The 15,486-nt window shown below is 38.3% G+C and overlaps 2 protein-coding genes across 11 annotated transcripts; both read left to right on the top strand.

The window, feature by feature from the left end:
- Positions 1-322: 322 nt before the first annotated feature.
- On the top strand, positions 323-6,430 carry LOC103976917 (BTB/POZ domain-containing protein NPY1). 10 transcript variants are annotated; one of them, XM_065098311.1, is made up of 6 exons: positions 324-1,360; positions 1,499-1,877; positions 1,979-2,618; positions 3,419-3,488; positions 4,049-5,188; positions 5,615-6,430. In XM_065098311.1, the coding sequence occupies exons 5-6, from the start codon at positions 4,187-4,189 to the stop codon at positions 6,149-6,151; spliced, it is 1,539 nt and encodes a 512-aa protein (XP_064954383.1). In that variant the 5' UTR covers positions 324-1,360; positions 1,499-1,877; positions 1,979-2,618; positions 3,419-3,488; positions 4,049-4,186; the 3' UTR covers positions 6,152-6,430. The 10 variants fall into 10 exon arrangements, with proteins under 10 accessions (XP_064954380.1, XP_064954379.1, XP_064954378.1 ...); XM_065098308.1 differs by having other exon boundaries at positions 323-1,360; positions 1,621-1,877; positions 1,979-3,488; XM_065098307.1 differs by having other exon boundaries at positions 323-1,360; positions 1,560-1,877; positions 1,979-3,488.
- Positions 6,431-6,917: 487 nt separating this feature from the next.
- LOC103976918 (uncharacterized) lies at positions 6,918-13,456 on the top strand. Its single transcript, XM_009392277.3, has 5 exons — positions 6,918-7,134; positions 7,480-7,540; positions 9,665-9,772; positions 11,837-12,146; positions 13,108-13,456. Exons 1-5 carry the CDS (start codon positions 6,994-6,996, stop codon positions 13,127-13,129), a joined length of 642 nt encoding a protein of 213 aa, XP_009390552.2. The 5' UTR covers positions 6,918-6,993; the 3' UTR covers positions 13,130-13,456.
- The last annotated feature ends 2,030 nt before the right edge of the window (positions 13,457-15,486 follow it).

The following is a 15,486-nucleotide window of genomic DNA, read 5'->3' as shown; positions in this document are numbered from 1 at the left end:
CAACAATGAAAAGGGTAGAATGATATATATACATACATATATATATATATATATATATATATATATATATATTGAGTTTGATTCATAATTTAATAAAGTTAAGATTTTAGATTGATTTGATGTTTAGTCAATTTGATTTATAAATTTGGAAAATGATCCCAAGAAAAATCTTCTTGCCAAACTTGTCACTGAGAATCTTTGGGTTCTTCATTTATCCAAGCACCAGAACAGTGGTTTGACTTTGGCATGGTGTAAATATTTCCTCAAATGCCACAAATAAGCCAACCGCAGTTAAGGCTTTGACCATTTGAAGCATCCAATGGTGAGTGTTCCCGTGAGAAGAACTCGCATGTCGTTGCCATGAATGCCTCTGTTGACACCCCCCCCCAAAGAATCGTCCAACGCTATGTGGTTGCCTCTGTTTTGTTTAGCATGTAGATGTAGCATGTAAGCAGTAGTCCTACTTCCCCCACCCAGTCCCTCACCCCTCCACCACCGTCACCACCACCACGCCCTCGCCACCTTTTTGCTTCGAGTCCTCTCCTTCGTATGTACAAAGAGAGAGAGAGAGAGAGAGGGAGGGGGGGAGCGGTAGCAGGATTTGTGATTGCTTTGTTTGGGGGTCTGAAGAGCGTCGCACCGCCGAAAGCGACGCCAGCTCGCTTAATAGCTGCTTGGAGGTGGCCGCAGAGCCAGCTCGCCTTTCGGAAGTTCCAAGTAATAAGCAGAGCCACGGATACTGGATGATATCAACACCAGTAAAGGAGCCAAAAGGAAGCGAAGGAGAAGAGATACGCATATATATAAGTACGAGCGACAGTAAAGAGAGCCGAAAGGAAAGCAAAGGCGAAGAGGGGGAGGTAATAAAAAGGAGACGAAGAGAAAAGAAGCAGCGAGATACGCAGCTAGCACTCATCATCATCATCATCGTCGTCGTCATCAGTAGACGACACCCATTTTTTACCTCCTCCTGATATACTCTCCTCCCTCTTCTTCTTCTTCTTTGCCTTCTTTCGTGAAGCCCACACCATCGAGGGAGCACAGCGGTAGCGGAGCGGTGATTCCAAGTAGGATTAATTCCTTCACCTTCCCCTGTTTTGAGAGAAGAAAGAGAGACTTTGGAGTGACAACTAGGCGGGAAGATCGAGAGGAGGTAGGAGGAGTAGTCCTATAGGTATTCAAGAGCGGGAGGCTCGGGGAGACTGGCAGAGCATATACGTTATAGGTTGAGAGAGAGAGAGAGAGCGCGAGCGAGAGAGGCGAGGAGAGGGAGAGAGTTGCTTCTGCTGGTGGTAAAGATGAAGTTTATGAAGCTGGGTTCCAAGCCGGATGCTTTCCAGTCGGACGGCGGCAACATCAGGTTTGGCCTTTCCCTTTCTTCGTGATCGAGGGTCTGCTCAAAATCGCTTCTTTTTTCGGATTTTTACGATCTTTTCTTCTTTTCGTTGTCGTGGTCTTTCTTTTGTCGGTTTGGATCAGCTAAGGAGTTGCTTTTTAGACGTAGTTGTGTGTTCGTCTTCCATATCGTTCACCTACGGCGATGGCTTTTTCGGATTCAGTGGATCTGAATCACTGCCGAGTAGTTCTGGATGAGAAGCTGGGGTAACTTTGCAATCGCAGCACCTCGAAACATCCTATAGACGTCAGGCGATCGGCAGTCAGCGAAGAAGAACACGAGAAAGTAGAGCGCAAACTGGGAGGTGCCCTGAGAGATCTTTAGTCGTATCTGGTTCCCTCTTGTTCCTCGTTCTCTCTCTTTTTAGGCAGATTGTACAATATAGTTCGTGTAGGGGCTAATTATTTCTCCACCAAAGAGGATGAAGGTGGTGAAGAGGAGAAACTCTTCCACCAAAGATCAAAGCTTTTGGGAAATGCAGGTCTGCTCTTTTTTCTGCTGCCTAAATTGCTTCAAGACTCAGCCGCTTGGTGCCATCTCACATTAACTGATATCCGTCCTGCTTATTGAATCTTGAAATAGATTTGTGGCCGTAAGCGGTGGTGTTCCGCTGTCACGGTTGACGGAGGGAATTGGAATGGAGAAGGATCGCGACAGCTTCATCAAGAACAACAAATCCACGCTCGGTCAGAGGCGACAGGCAGTGCTCCGACCCGGCACTGCCCATACCCCATGACGACGATGCAGGAACACATACCCTCCACATTTTGCTTCAACTCCCACGTGATGGATGGACCGGGGCGATCTGAAAGAGAGGCCGATGTGATGGTGATCGCACTACTAATAGAGGTGGAGGAGAACCATGCGAAACAGGTCTCCAAGTCCCATTCAGAATGGGGCTCCTTGTCGGCGTTGGACCACATCCCACTTGGTTTGCTGGTCCAGCATTTTGGTGTAGGAAATGTTTCACTAACAGCAATTGCTGTTCTTTCTTCCACCCTCCTTTCATTTCTACCAATAATGATATCTGTGTGCTCTTCGATTTCGGTAAGGAAGATCAGCTGGTCGATGACTAAGCTGTACCGGGGAGCAGCTGTGTTTGCTTTGATTGGCTCCTTAAGTGCGATTACATGAGCCTTTGCTCATAGATCTTACTCCATAAAACAGTAACATCATCAAGTTGTCAGCCTTTGCGGGACTAACAATAGTGAGAACTAGTAAAGTGAGTGTACTTTCATGATATGTTGGTGTATTGATCTTAGCTTGTGGTTGTCTCTCCTTCATACCAATAATCTAGCATGGAGTTTCGGTAATTGATGGTATAAGGTCAAATTGAATCTATGTGTAGTCTAGAGCAAGCCAGAGAAGGATCCTCCTGTCTTTGGCTTATCAAGTGTATTGGAATAGTAAGTTATATATATAGTCTATTAGGAAACTTCAATTTGACTTTGTATTGATGTTTCTTGGGTTGTCGAGTGGAGGTCCGATGAAATATATCTTTGCATTAATCGTCTTAACGACTCTGTTAAGTTACATTTGCCCACTTTCTTATTTATCATTTTAGATGATTCTTGGGTGCTTTTTAGGTTCCACTCCAGACTTTAATTGGAGATGATATGAGGTGAGCTGATTAAGATTAGTGGATGAAGCTGCCCATATTTGACATTTTGTGTATGTCCAATGATTTTGTTAAATGTTTGAGGTTCCGCTTTTTTGATGCAGTGCGATTGAATCGAATTCTTGTTCATGTTTATGCATCCAAAAGCGGAATATTATGGGCTTAAAGAGTTGCTGAAGCAGTTGGTCAATCGTTGAGAGGAGGACCGAGGAAAACAAACCTAACTTGCTTCGTAGACACCTCTACTTGAATTAAATGATTTCTATTAGAAAAACCTCACGGAAGTCTGTTGCTTTCACGGACCTACTATCACTTCCAATTCACTTGATTTGATCGCAACAATTATATTTCTTTTTTGACACGATATTTGTATAAAATTTTAGATTGATGATTGATTCATGCAGGTTTGTGGTGTCTGAGCTACCAACAGATGTAATTGTACGTGTTGGCGAAGTGAGATTTTTCTTGCACAAGGTCAATTCTTGTCCTTATATCAATTAAATTAAATTAATAACTCTTTTTTAGTAATTGTGTTGTTCAAAATATGCATTAAGCATTTCTTATGGTTCTTGTCCATGAAAGAACAATCTTATATTGCTATATTTACTGCTCTTCTATCGGCACATCAAGCGATCTAGCTGCTTTTTAGTATATTTGATTCTTCCCTGTCAAGCAATCTAAAAACCTGTCACGTAATTAACATTAAGTCTTGTCCCACAGGTATTTTTCACCAGCTTAGGTGACTTCCTGTATTTTAATTTATTATATAAGTAAGACTACAATCCTTCATGAAGAAGAAAAATGAAAGGAGGAGAATGGGTGTATCAGCATGAACTATTTTTATAACATGCTAAACAATATATATCTGCTTTTATCCTAATTTTAGTACTTTCATGCCTTCTACATAGTTATTGTCGATTGTTGTAGATGTTTTAATCTTTTTTCTTTGCACATGCCGAGGCAACTTATGCCGTATCTGGTGATCGAGTTACTCATCTGTTCTGAAAATTTTGGACTGCAATTTCTGAATGCAGTTTCCTCTTTTATCCAAGAGCAACCGATTACAAGGGTTGGTACTCAAGGCTGGTGAAGGCGGCACAGATGAAATCTACTTGCATGATTTTCCTGGTGGACCAAAAACCTTTGAGATTTGTTCTAAATTTTGCTATGGCATGACCGTGACGCTCAATGCCTACAATGTTGTCGCGTCTAGGTGTGCCGCAGAATACCTCGAGATGACTGAGGATGTTGAGAAGGGGAATCTGATATACAAAATTGAGGTTTTTCTGAACTCAAGCGTGTTACGAAGTTGGAAAGATTCTATTATTGTTCTACAGACCACAAAGTCTATGCTACCGTGGTCTGAGGAACTTAAGGTGGTTGGAAGATGCATAGACTGCATCACTTCCAAAACATCTGTAGAACCGGCTGCTGTCACTTGGTCATATACCTATGACAGGAAATTGACAGCCTCAGATGATATAACTGAAACCCAAAAAAGAATGCATCAAGTTCCTAATGATTGGTGGATCAAAGATATATGTGAGCTGGATGTTGATCTTTACAAGCGAGTGATGGTCGCCCTGAAATCGAAAGGGAGGATGTCTTCAGACATGATCGGAGAGGCCCTCAAGGCCTATACGGTTAGATGGTTGCCAGATTCTTATGATGCACTGGTTGCTGATGATTACATGAAAAGGAACAGGATTCTGGTAGAAACCATTATCTATCTACTGCCTTCGGATAAGTACTCAGGGTGTTCATGCAGGTTTCTCCTGAAATTGTTGAAAGTTGTTATCTTGGTCGGAGCTAGAGATCCATCAAAGGAAGAACTTATAGATCGGATTAGTATGCAGCTGCACAAAGCATCTGTTAAGGACCTACTGATTCCAGCAAAATCAAGTGGTGATACAATATATGATGTACATCTGGTGCAAATCCTTGTTGGCAAATTCATGATGCAAGTTGGTAGCACTCATGACATGAACATTGCTGATGAGAGTGAAAACATATCTTTGCTGGCGTTAGGAAGATTGATCGATGGTTATCTTGCTGAAATTGCCTGCGATTCAAACTTGTCGATTTCTAGCTTTGTCGATCTTGCTGAGTCCATTCCCGATGCAGCAAGACCTGATCATGATGGATTATACACAGCCATCGACATCTATTTAACGGTACACTTATGAGAGCCTTCTAACTATATGTTAAGAGCTTTTGCCTACTTGAATTCATGACTCGTTTAAGTACACTCGAGTTCCTGACAGGAGCTTTGCACATAAAACTTGTCATTATTATTGGATTCTTATAAAAAGCATTTACCTGTATGTTACCTGTTCCGGTATTTGCACCGTATCACATTGTAATGACAATGAACTTTTAGAATCTTTTTCCTCTCACAGTGATTCATGTTGAATTTTGCATTTATATTCCCACCACTTTGTTCCTGAAATGATTATCGGGTAAAATTTGATTCTATCAGCTTCAATTGTTAATAACTCTTGTAGAATTACAGCATTTCTTTCTTTCTTTCTTCCGACTATATCTACTTATCATCTGCTTTTGCTACCAACGATTAAGTACTGATCTTGTGAACATATCAGGAACATCGAAACATGACAAAAGCAGACAAAAAGAGGATCTGTGGCCTGATGGATGTCAAGAAGCTCTCAACAGAAGCTAGCATTCATGCAGCACAGAACGAGCGTCTGCCACTCCGTGTGGTCGTCCAAGTCCTTTTCTTCGAGCAGTTAAAGGCGGCAGGGGGTGCATCAGCAGCGACCAATGACACTTCACATGACAGTTCGATGAATCGAGCCATCTTGGAAGAAGATTGGGAGGGAAGAGTCTCAGAGAATGACGACAGTCTAAAGCAGCAACTAGGGAGCATGAAGATAAAGGCTGATGAGTGCCAGGACGGTGACGACAAGAAGAGTGTCAAGGACAAAGGTAGTAGCTTACTACTCCTGCCATCTAGATCAAGGAGGATTTTTGACAAGCTATGGGTTGGGAAGGGACAGGGTGAGACAATTAAAAGCTCTGAAACATCTGGGAGTTCACAAAGCCCTCCTATCTCTGTGAAACCTGGAGAAGCCAAATCTTCTGGCTCTTCAAGGCACATGAGAAACTCTATTTCATGAGAAAGATTCTCATGTAGAATGTCTCATGGGCACACTGTATAGAAGAAGGTGTTTCAGCTGCCGATCTTAATACATGTTTTCTGCTGGTGTTCAAACTGTTCTCGTCCTCACAATTAAGGGAGGTCAGAAAGCAGATACAAATCTGCTCTATATCATCATCATCATCATCATCTTTTGATTTAATTTATCGACATCTGATCTTTAAAGTCCTGGCAAGGATGATTGTGTATGTGAAATAACTGCATGCGATTGAAGGATCATAAGATCAGATTGCTTCCACTTGTTGCCAGTTGATGATAATCAGTGAAATATCCTTAGATTTTACATAAGATCAATTACTTTGCTGAGAATTTATGATGTACAGAGTAGATTCTCATGTAGATCAAATACTTGGCATTGTTGGATCCTACAATACCTGGATTCATTTCTTTAGATGGTATTATTCCTTTTATATATAATCATTTGAAAATTTAAGATGGTATTATTCTCCTTTTAATGCTTAAAACATTGACTATTTGGGTATCTATAATGTTTTTTTATGTAAGGTTAAATATTTATGATGATTAGAGTTTCAATATTAGTGTTCTGACAGATTGATGATTAGCTGCAGAGATTACCTTTAGGGGCTCATATGTAAATTTGATTTAGCGGGGATGTGTGTGTGCATATATACATACATATGATGTAAAGGACCATTGAGAGAAATTACTGTCTGTGGAGGGATGTCTATGTAATTTACGTTGATATTTATATGCGACCATCGCCGGTGGAATTGGGCGAAAGCAAGGGTTCCATTTCTTGGACACTTACGTGTGAGCGAAACCCTCGATTCCGCTGCAAGAATGGTGGCGACGAACCTGAAGGCCGAGACGATCTCGCTCATGGACATGAGGGCGTCCATGGAGACGGAGATGAACGCCATCATCGAGTCCCTCTGCGGCCCCGGCGGTCCCGGGATCTCCGGCAACCTCGTTGATTCCGAGGTGAAGACGCCTCTCTCTCTCTCTCTCTCTCTCTCTCTCTCTCTCTCTCTCTAAACCCTGGGTTAAATTCCCTGTCCAAGTTCCTGATCGTGATCTTATTTACGCGTGCTAATCGATCGGTTCTTGGAATCTTTAAAGACTCTCTCTCTCTCTCTCTCTCTCTCTCTCTCTCTCTCTCTCTCTCTCTCTCTCTCTCTCTCTCCAAATCCTGAGCCCAAATCGTTGTCCAAGATCCTGATCGTGGTCTTGTTTATGCGTTCCTAATCGATCGGTTCTTGGAATCTTTGAAGAAAACCCTTGTTTCTTTCTGAACTTGATGTCTCTATTCGTTTCATGTTGATGTAGGGATTTCCTAGGGTGGACATCGACATCCCGGCTGTTCGATCGCAACGTCGTCGGCTCTCTGGTACACTGATGATGTTCTTCTTCTTCTTCTGTTTTTCTTTTGCAGGATGATAATAGTAGTGAAGATCGATCTTGGATTCAATAAATCGAAACGTCTTGGTTGTGATTTATATAGGTTATGGGCTGTTAATTAGAAGCATGGTGTCTTGATTCTTGGAAGAAACAAGATCTGCAATAACGGTTTTAGGATGAACAAAGAAAAAGGACGAAATGGGCTTTTCGTTAGACAAATGTTTTTATATTTCTATGGCATGCTTACCAAATAATGGATAGTGTAGTTGATTATATTGATTCAGTTTGTTAGTATTACATTTCTGCTCTTCAGAAACCGAACCCAAGTCTTGTGGGATTTTACTGAATTAGAGTGTCTGATGGAGTTAGCTAGTGGACTAAGATTCAATTATTTGTTTTAGTTGCAGTTAGATATGAATTCAGACCTCTTGTGTGTTGCCAGTATTAGTTTGGACTTTGCTAGAGTCAGTTGAATTTATAGTTGACTTGTTTAGACCTATAATACCTGTCTTATCTATGTAATATCAATTTCTTTGTGAGTTCTGTATATTGCTTTGTGATCAATTGCATCTGGCACCATAATAATTTTTGTTTGGGTAAAAAATGTCAGTTAGCTCTCCAGAGTTGTAACAGATAGTATGGAAAACCAGATCTTACTAATATTTGTTTTATATTCTCTCTTATTATTTTTTTCCATTTTTGGATGTTGAACTCTTGCACTAATTTTTGATGTCGTTGGATTTTTCTGAACCATTTCTTTTCCTGTGCCAGAGGTAATAAATTAAAATATATTTCTAACTCTGTTGGCCAGTGCATGGCTTTATTCTCTTTGTACACATGATAAGGCTCTATTAGTTGTAAGATTTTCTCAACTTTATACTAAGTTGTCCTTCTTGCCCATATTAATTCAATTCTTTTATCACTGGTTCAACTGGTTCACGTAGTTTTTTATTTTGTGAAGAAAGTGGTCATAGTTGACTGAAATGAATGTTGGCTCAACATTTGGCCTACTCTTACCTAAAAAACTCCTGTTGTTTCAAAAACTTATTGCAATTCTATGGTGCATATGATCTGGTCATTTCATGATTCTTTTGAATGTAACTATTGACTTTTGTCAGTTCTCTTGTTTCTGTGACTGTAAATCCTTTATGTTACTGCTTGGGACTAAGAATCATATTTTGTTGTGCACAAAGTCGTAATCATGTTCATGACGTTTGAACTGCAAAAGTGAAGTACTTTTTCTCATTCTCTATACACATGATTTATCTTGTCGTTTTTCACGCTTGCTGTCTCCAAGCTGAATACCAGGATTTTGAGCCTTATGTCTTATCTCCTAGCCAAAGAGTGCAATAAGTTTCGGAAGTTTGCGTATCCATGTTAAAATGAGGGCAAATATAGTCACAAATAGGTCGTTAGTTTAAGTACATGCTATTTTTGTGTCTATTTGGTTTATATATAATTGAGGATTTCTGTTTACTGATATCATAATTCTTTTGGTAGTATTATTCTATTTGGTTTACATATAATTGAGGATTGCTGTTAGCTGATATCATAGTTCTTTTGGTATTATTATTCGTTACTGGCTACTTTTCTATTGGTCCATTTACCTGGCAGGACAGAATTTGACTACAGAGGTAAGTAATAGTTAAAAACAAATCTTATATCTATTCTGGAAGATGCTGGCATGGAACCGATTACATTCATGAGTCCTTGAAGTCAGTTCACGTTCAAAACCTTTTTGTACCATGTTTCCAGTCATCTCTTGAACTGTGGGGAAAACTAAATTGTAATTTTATTCATTGTAAAGTTTACCACTTGTATTTTAGTGATTTTCTTTTGCATTTGTTTTTTACATGTCATCTCCAACATGTTAATATTGATTATATCTAGCACTTGATGTTGAAATTTAATTAATCCGAAAATGAAGAAAAAGAAAAGCTGTTGCTTATTGGCCAAGTACATCATCATTTTCCTCATTTGATGCTTCACAAGGAAGTATGACTATGATAAACTTACCTGCTTAAGAGGCCTAACATGATTCTTCCTTGGCTATTGCTTTCTATTCTTCCAACATATGAAGAGGAGATGTGAAATCATGTTTTTTCTTTGGCAGAGCTGCGGAATGATCACAAGGTCATCACAGAAAAAATTGACAAGAATCTGCAGGTTTTGCATTCATTGAGGTTGGATAAAGTTAATCCATTGCCGTTGGACGGATCAGGTATGGCGATGAAAGAAAAAACTGATGTTTGCTTAGGCATGTTTTTAAGATTCAGAAGAACAAACAGGTTTGCATGCTTCATATTGGACATCATGTAGTTGATAATGGTCATTCATTTGGAACACAATTGAACAAAATTTCACATAATACTACATACTCTTAGCATTTGTTGCATGCATCAAGGTTGTCAAAATCATTGTCTGGACTGTAGGATTGCACAATTCTATGGTTAAAATTAATCTAAACAAATTAATTTGTTTAGTGGATTGGGTTTTACTGAGATTAAAATCAACTCAAGTGACTTGGTATACGAACCAAACAAAAAACACTTACTCTCTGTTTCCGAAAGCGCATTTGCCCTTACCTATAAGCACCATCTTCTTTTCCTGGATAGTTGCCACCATCTTTTTCCCCTACCCTTTCACTGCCATCTTCTCTTCCTCCAGGCCAATTTCGCCACCCATCTGTCTCCTGTTACTGCTGCTTCTTTCACTGTCTTTGTTGAGTTCTTACAAGTCGGTCATCACCATCTAGCTGCCTTCCACAGACTAAAAGTCTGTCACCTGTTCGGTATGCTTTTGCCACTCTTATCATATACTTTCTCCTGTCCACTTTCTCTATGACTACCATCACTCTTTACAATTCCTCCTCTGTCCTGTCGTTATCTGTTTTCCTTCTCTCTCTCCATGGCCAACATACAAGTGACATCCCAAACTGTTACTGTCATTCCCTCTTTTCAAGATTTTTTTTTTCTTGTTGAGAGCAACTCAGATATGATCTAAATGTGCCTCATTCTTATGCAAACCTCTTGTTAAAGGTTTGATAGGGGACTGTATTTGGATGGGATTGTATTTGGATATACTCTAAAAGCAAACTCTTAATAATGTCCCACTTTCAATATGATTAGTTGATTTATTCAATAATTTCATATTTTAACAATATGGTAGATGATTTACAGCTTCCATCCATGATCACATCTTTGGCTAACTGTGAACAAAATTAGCAATTTAGATAGAAGTGGAAGATCATCGAAATATGGATAATATGTTAAAAGACTATATTTGGATGGGACTGCAATTTCCAAATAGTCCAACTGGAAGTATGTCTCAGATTGGTTCAAGCATGAATGTCTCTGTTTTTTTGAGTTGCATGCTTCCTTTTTCTGCCAGTGTGTAACAAGGTACAGTTTGCTTGCTATAGAATTATTTGAATTAACTAGTCAGTAGTCATCAACTGTCATGAATAAAGACTGTACTAACATCCCACAACATGAACTGACTGATATCTGTTTTAATCATTCCATAGGTTAACAATCATATATGTAGAGTGACAAAATATAGATTCTTTATGATGTTAGAGATAATTGTGTTAATTACTTTTCAACGTTGATAAAAGACATTCAATATGCTAGTGATCCACAAGTTCAATAAGCACAAAATCTGGCGATCATAAGTACGATCTAGGTACATCAATAAAAGGATCATAAGATCTCGAGGAACTACAATAAAAGGATCATAAGATCATTCTCGAGTTGAGTTGCTTGGGTAGCTGCGAGGAGACCAATCAATGAAAATTGAACACCAACAAAAATATTATTATTGATTCAAATAAGAGATAGTATTGTTTAATTGTGTATTTGCTTCAACAAAAATATAATTATTAGCTAAAGAACATATGAGAGTTACTGAACTTCAATAATTTTATTTAATTTTTATAAGAATGATATGAATTATAACCCTCGTTTGATACTAGTTAGGAAAGCAAGTTTGACAATCTTGGCAAGTATAGTCAATACATAATAATGCCACATTAGGTTGACCTCGTTTTGGTATTTAATCCTTGTATGCAACCTTTGCATAACTTGTTGATCACGCATTGGCTATTATGAACATTGAAAACTTGTGCTGGAAATAGAGACTCAAGTTTAGGCTCATAAGTTATTATGCTAACGTTTTAGTTTTGGCGTTGTGTCAGAGCAATAAACTCAGTTACTGGCAAAACAAGTGACTATAAGAAAAATCAAGACCGAATCTTCTGACCATAGTATTATTGGCTTTATTGCAGATATATCAGCTTCTGTTTCTGAAACTATATCTCAAGATTCACCTATGAGAGAGGAACCTATAATGAGGATACCCTTTGCTATTATTGATGAAATTGCTGATGACTCACCAGCTGCAGAAGACGGACTACAACTCAGCGACGAGATTGTAAAGTTTGGGAATGTGGAGATGGGTGATAACTTGCAATCAAGACTCATGGCAGAAGCACAGTCCAACCAGGGCAATCCAGTTCCTTTGGTAATAGTCAGGCAGGGTTCAGTGATGAATCTAACTGTGACACCCAGACCATGGCATGGTCGTGGAATTTTGGGGTATTTCTTTTCCTCTATTTTTCCAATTTTACACGTGAAATGTTTTGAATTATGTTCTTATCATCTAATTGATATTTGTACAAGATTATTCTTTTCTAAGTTTGTTAATTTTCATATTGCATGAGCCATAAGTTATTTATGCTCCAGGAAATCAACACATATCTAATGTAGCATTCTTTAATATCTTTTGCATCACCATCAATCAATCCTTACAAAATTCTTATAATTTGTTAATTAACATATCGCATAAGTCAAGCTATTCACGTTCCAGGAAATTTACTTAAGCTGAAAAAGGTAAATGATGTAAGTTATTTGACAGCAGACTGTTTAGAACTCTGGTTTTGATAGTGTAAGTTGGATTCATTGTAGAATCAAGCATCAAGGAATGGCCAGTAGTTTGCTAACTACCATTTAATAACTAGGCGGCCATCTGTGATGCATTTTGTTATTTATTTTAAAATTCTAGTAATTGTGATACGAAGTTCTGAAATTATGGATCTGCATATTAGTTAGTTCCTGCAACACAATTTTTATGTTCTCTTCTATTTGTGCTAGGGAGGTATAGTTTGTACTATGCTCCTTGCAGTTGACACATATCTCATCGGGCTGGAAATCATTGTGTTGATGGATGAATATACGCCTTCATGATAAATGATAACTGATTACATTGTGAAAATTTCTTTTGGTTGATTTATATTTCTTTTTGTCAATTTCAATAGTTATATGTTATCTAAGTGTTAGGCGTACATGCAATTTGAAACATCAATTTGAGAGTTGACTTACATAATCATGCCATGCCCCAAAAAAAAAAAAAAAAAAATGGTGATTTATTGGATGGGAATCTAAATATTATCTTTATATTAATAGGAAAAATTATTCATGCTCTTACATCAATGTCTCATCGTTTGCATCTTGTTGTTCCTTTTTTTTGTGTAATTGTTTTGATTGAGGTGTTCTGCAGGTGCCATTTTCGTATCCTATGATTTGTATTCTTATGATGATGAGGAGCTGGTACAATTGGTGCGAAACACTCGGTGAAAAGTTAGTTTTTGCTCAGTTCCTCGAGAGTTTCAGGACTGTTGCAGTATTTCTCGGAGATATGATTCATACGTAGTCTTGAATGCACAACTTGTTGAAATTTCTGACCAAAAGATTGTACTGTATAGCGTGTGGCCTGGTGGTGGTTTTAACTTTGTTGTAACACACCGTTAGTGGCTCCAGCAATCGTTCTCGTAATAAGCGTTTTTGTGGTGCTCGCTTTTTATGGCGCGCCTTTCAAAGTGAAAATTGCGAGTTATGCTTTGTTTTCAGATGTTCTGCACAAAGTTTCGTTTGGGATTTTCGCTTGCTCTCCAAAGTAGGCTGCTCTTTTTGTGGTTACATGAATTTGTACAAAGCGTGCGGTAATATGACACACTTCTAAAATTTTATTTTTTAAACTTTTTTTAAAAGCATTCTCGGATAAAAACGTTTGAAGGTTCACGTGAAAAAGATGATTTTGCAGTTCCTCTTGCACGGGCTCATGATCATGACAGCCCCCTCGTTCGAGTGCAAGGCTGTCCCCTCCGCTGCAACCCCCATCAACGGGCCGAGCTCGGCAAGGCAGGGGTGACAACTTTAAAAAAAAAATATTTTAATTTACTAGACTAGTTCAGAAGACCACAAAATAATTTGAAACAGATCAGTCTCGAACCCATTACATGTTTTTTTCTCGAATTTATTGGTCCACTTGAAACAGATGACAGACCGAAAGCGGAACACGCCACGAGTAAAGATTATTTTCATACTAGACTGGTGATTAGACAAAAAAAAAAAAAAAAAAACACCAATACGCCGAAAGTAGCGTAAAATGGGAGGCATTTCACGTCCATACTGTCAAATATACACAGATTGTATGCATCATGAAACCATCAAAATATACAAACTTAAAAAGGCACAAGCAACATGAAGCATCTTGTTCTTTTTGCACCAATGAAAAAACTATTGCGATGGCAACAAACTTGGATCCTTTAAGACCAGTCAATTCAGAATTTAAGTTCTATAACGTGAAGTTGTTTGTGCCTTTTTTTAAGTCCTGGTATTTTTGTAGGAAGAATCACTATATTCACTAGTGACTGACGACTGAAAACAATTATAAGAAAAAAAAAGGGGGGGATCAGTGTTAGGGTCATATAACTAGCAGAGTCTATGATGGAGTAACATAAGAGCAAAGATGGGTCACATCTTCTTTTCCGGCCATTGGTTGCATTTGTAAATGTCTGTGTCTAACAGCTTCGAGTCGTAACTAGAATTTTGGTTACTAGAGAGTCATAACAGAAAAGCTAGAGGAATCTGCTTCACTACACTTTGAACCAAGCCCATAAATTTTCCAAGCTTTGTTTGCATGAGGTTTTCTGCTCTGCTAGTGTCAATTAAAGTTCTATCCTCTTCTATTTCCCACGTATCATCTCCATTTGTACTGTAAGGATACTACAAAGCGCATCATTGCTCCTCTCCCTCCCCCTCCCCTCCATTTGGAAGATAATAAATAATCTTCTATGGAATGGATATATTGCAATCATTTGGAAGATAATAATAATAGAGATTGATAAAAACATTATTCGTAGTAAAAGAAGGAACTTGATAAATCAATACCATGATTCAAGTTCCTATAGGTTGGTTTATGCCCCTGGTCATGGGTGTGTAGTAAAAAAGAATAAAAGATCAACCTAATAATATAAGAAATTGAACAAAGAAAATTGCCATTTGATGGCAAAAAAAGTAGCACAAATTCATGAACATTTAAAAGATACCGATTTAAGGCCACATCATTTACTTGTACTATTGAGTTTCATCTCTAGTTTTCTCTAAAAATTTTTAACTGCTCGAGGCCCATTCCATCCATCCATCCATCCAAAAGGGTATGTATGGGTGGCATTAAAATCTTTTCCAATTAAGCACCATCCAAGAACTGAATAAACCCAACAACCAAGAGAGCATTGTGACTTGCCAAATTCTTCTTTGCTCATGCATTGTATTCATTAACAGAGTTTCTGATTATTTGAACTTTCAAATGTTTTCAGATCACAAAGTACAAGGCCATCTAGGCAAACATGTCATCAAAATTCTTACTACTTGTTAGCCTATAAATCTCACATAAAGAAATGAAACTTCTGATTACATAACTCTTTTAATTTATAAATAAGCTAGGCTTCGTCAAGAAAAACAATAATGACACATTACTGAAAATTATTTGATTCCATAGACTAAAGAGGAATCAAGACAGAAGACTCACAACAACTAAAGTCGTTCGGAGTACACTTTTTAACTAGGATTAGTCAAGACTGGCATATTTAGTCAA

The sequence above is a fragment of the Musa acuminata genome, chromosome BXJ2-3 (assembly GCF_036884655.1).
Source record: "Musa acuminata AAA Group cultivar baxijiao chromosome BXJ2-3, Cavendish_Baxijiao_AAA, whole genome shotgun sequence".
Lineage (NCBI taxonomy): Eukaryota > Viridiplantae > Streptophyta > Magnoliopsida > Zingiberales > Musaceae > Musa > Musa acuminata.
This window is presented reverse-complemented; position numbering and strand designations above follow the sequence as displayed.

Coding starts and splice junctions, on each gene's coding strand:
- LOC103976917 (XM_009392273.3), top strand. CDS start 1,299: ATGAAGTTTATGAAGCTGGGTTCCAAGCCGGATGCTTTCCAGTCGGAC. Junction 1,361..3,418: donor TCGGACGGCGGCAACATCAG/GTTTGGCCTTTC, acceptor TGATTCATGCAG/GTTTGTGGTGTCTGAGCTAC. Junction 5,189..5,614: donor CCATCGACATCTATTTAACG/GTACACTTATGA, acceptor TGAACATATCAG/GAACATCGAAACATGACAAA.
- LOC103976918 (XM_009392277.3), top strand. CDS start 6,994: ATGGTGGCGACGAACCTGAAGGCCGAGACGATCTCGCTCATGGACATG. Junction 7,135..7,479: donor GCAACCTCGTTGATTCCGAG/GTGAAGACGCCT, acceptor ATGTTGATGTAG/GGATTTCCTAGGGTGGACAT. Junction 9,773..11,836: donor ATTGCCGTTGGACGGATCAG/GTATGGCGATGA, acceptor GCTTTATTGCAG/ATATATCAGCTTCTGTTTCT.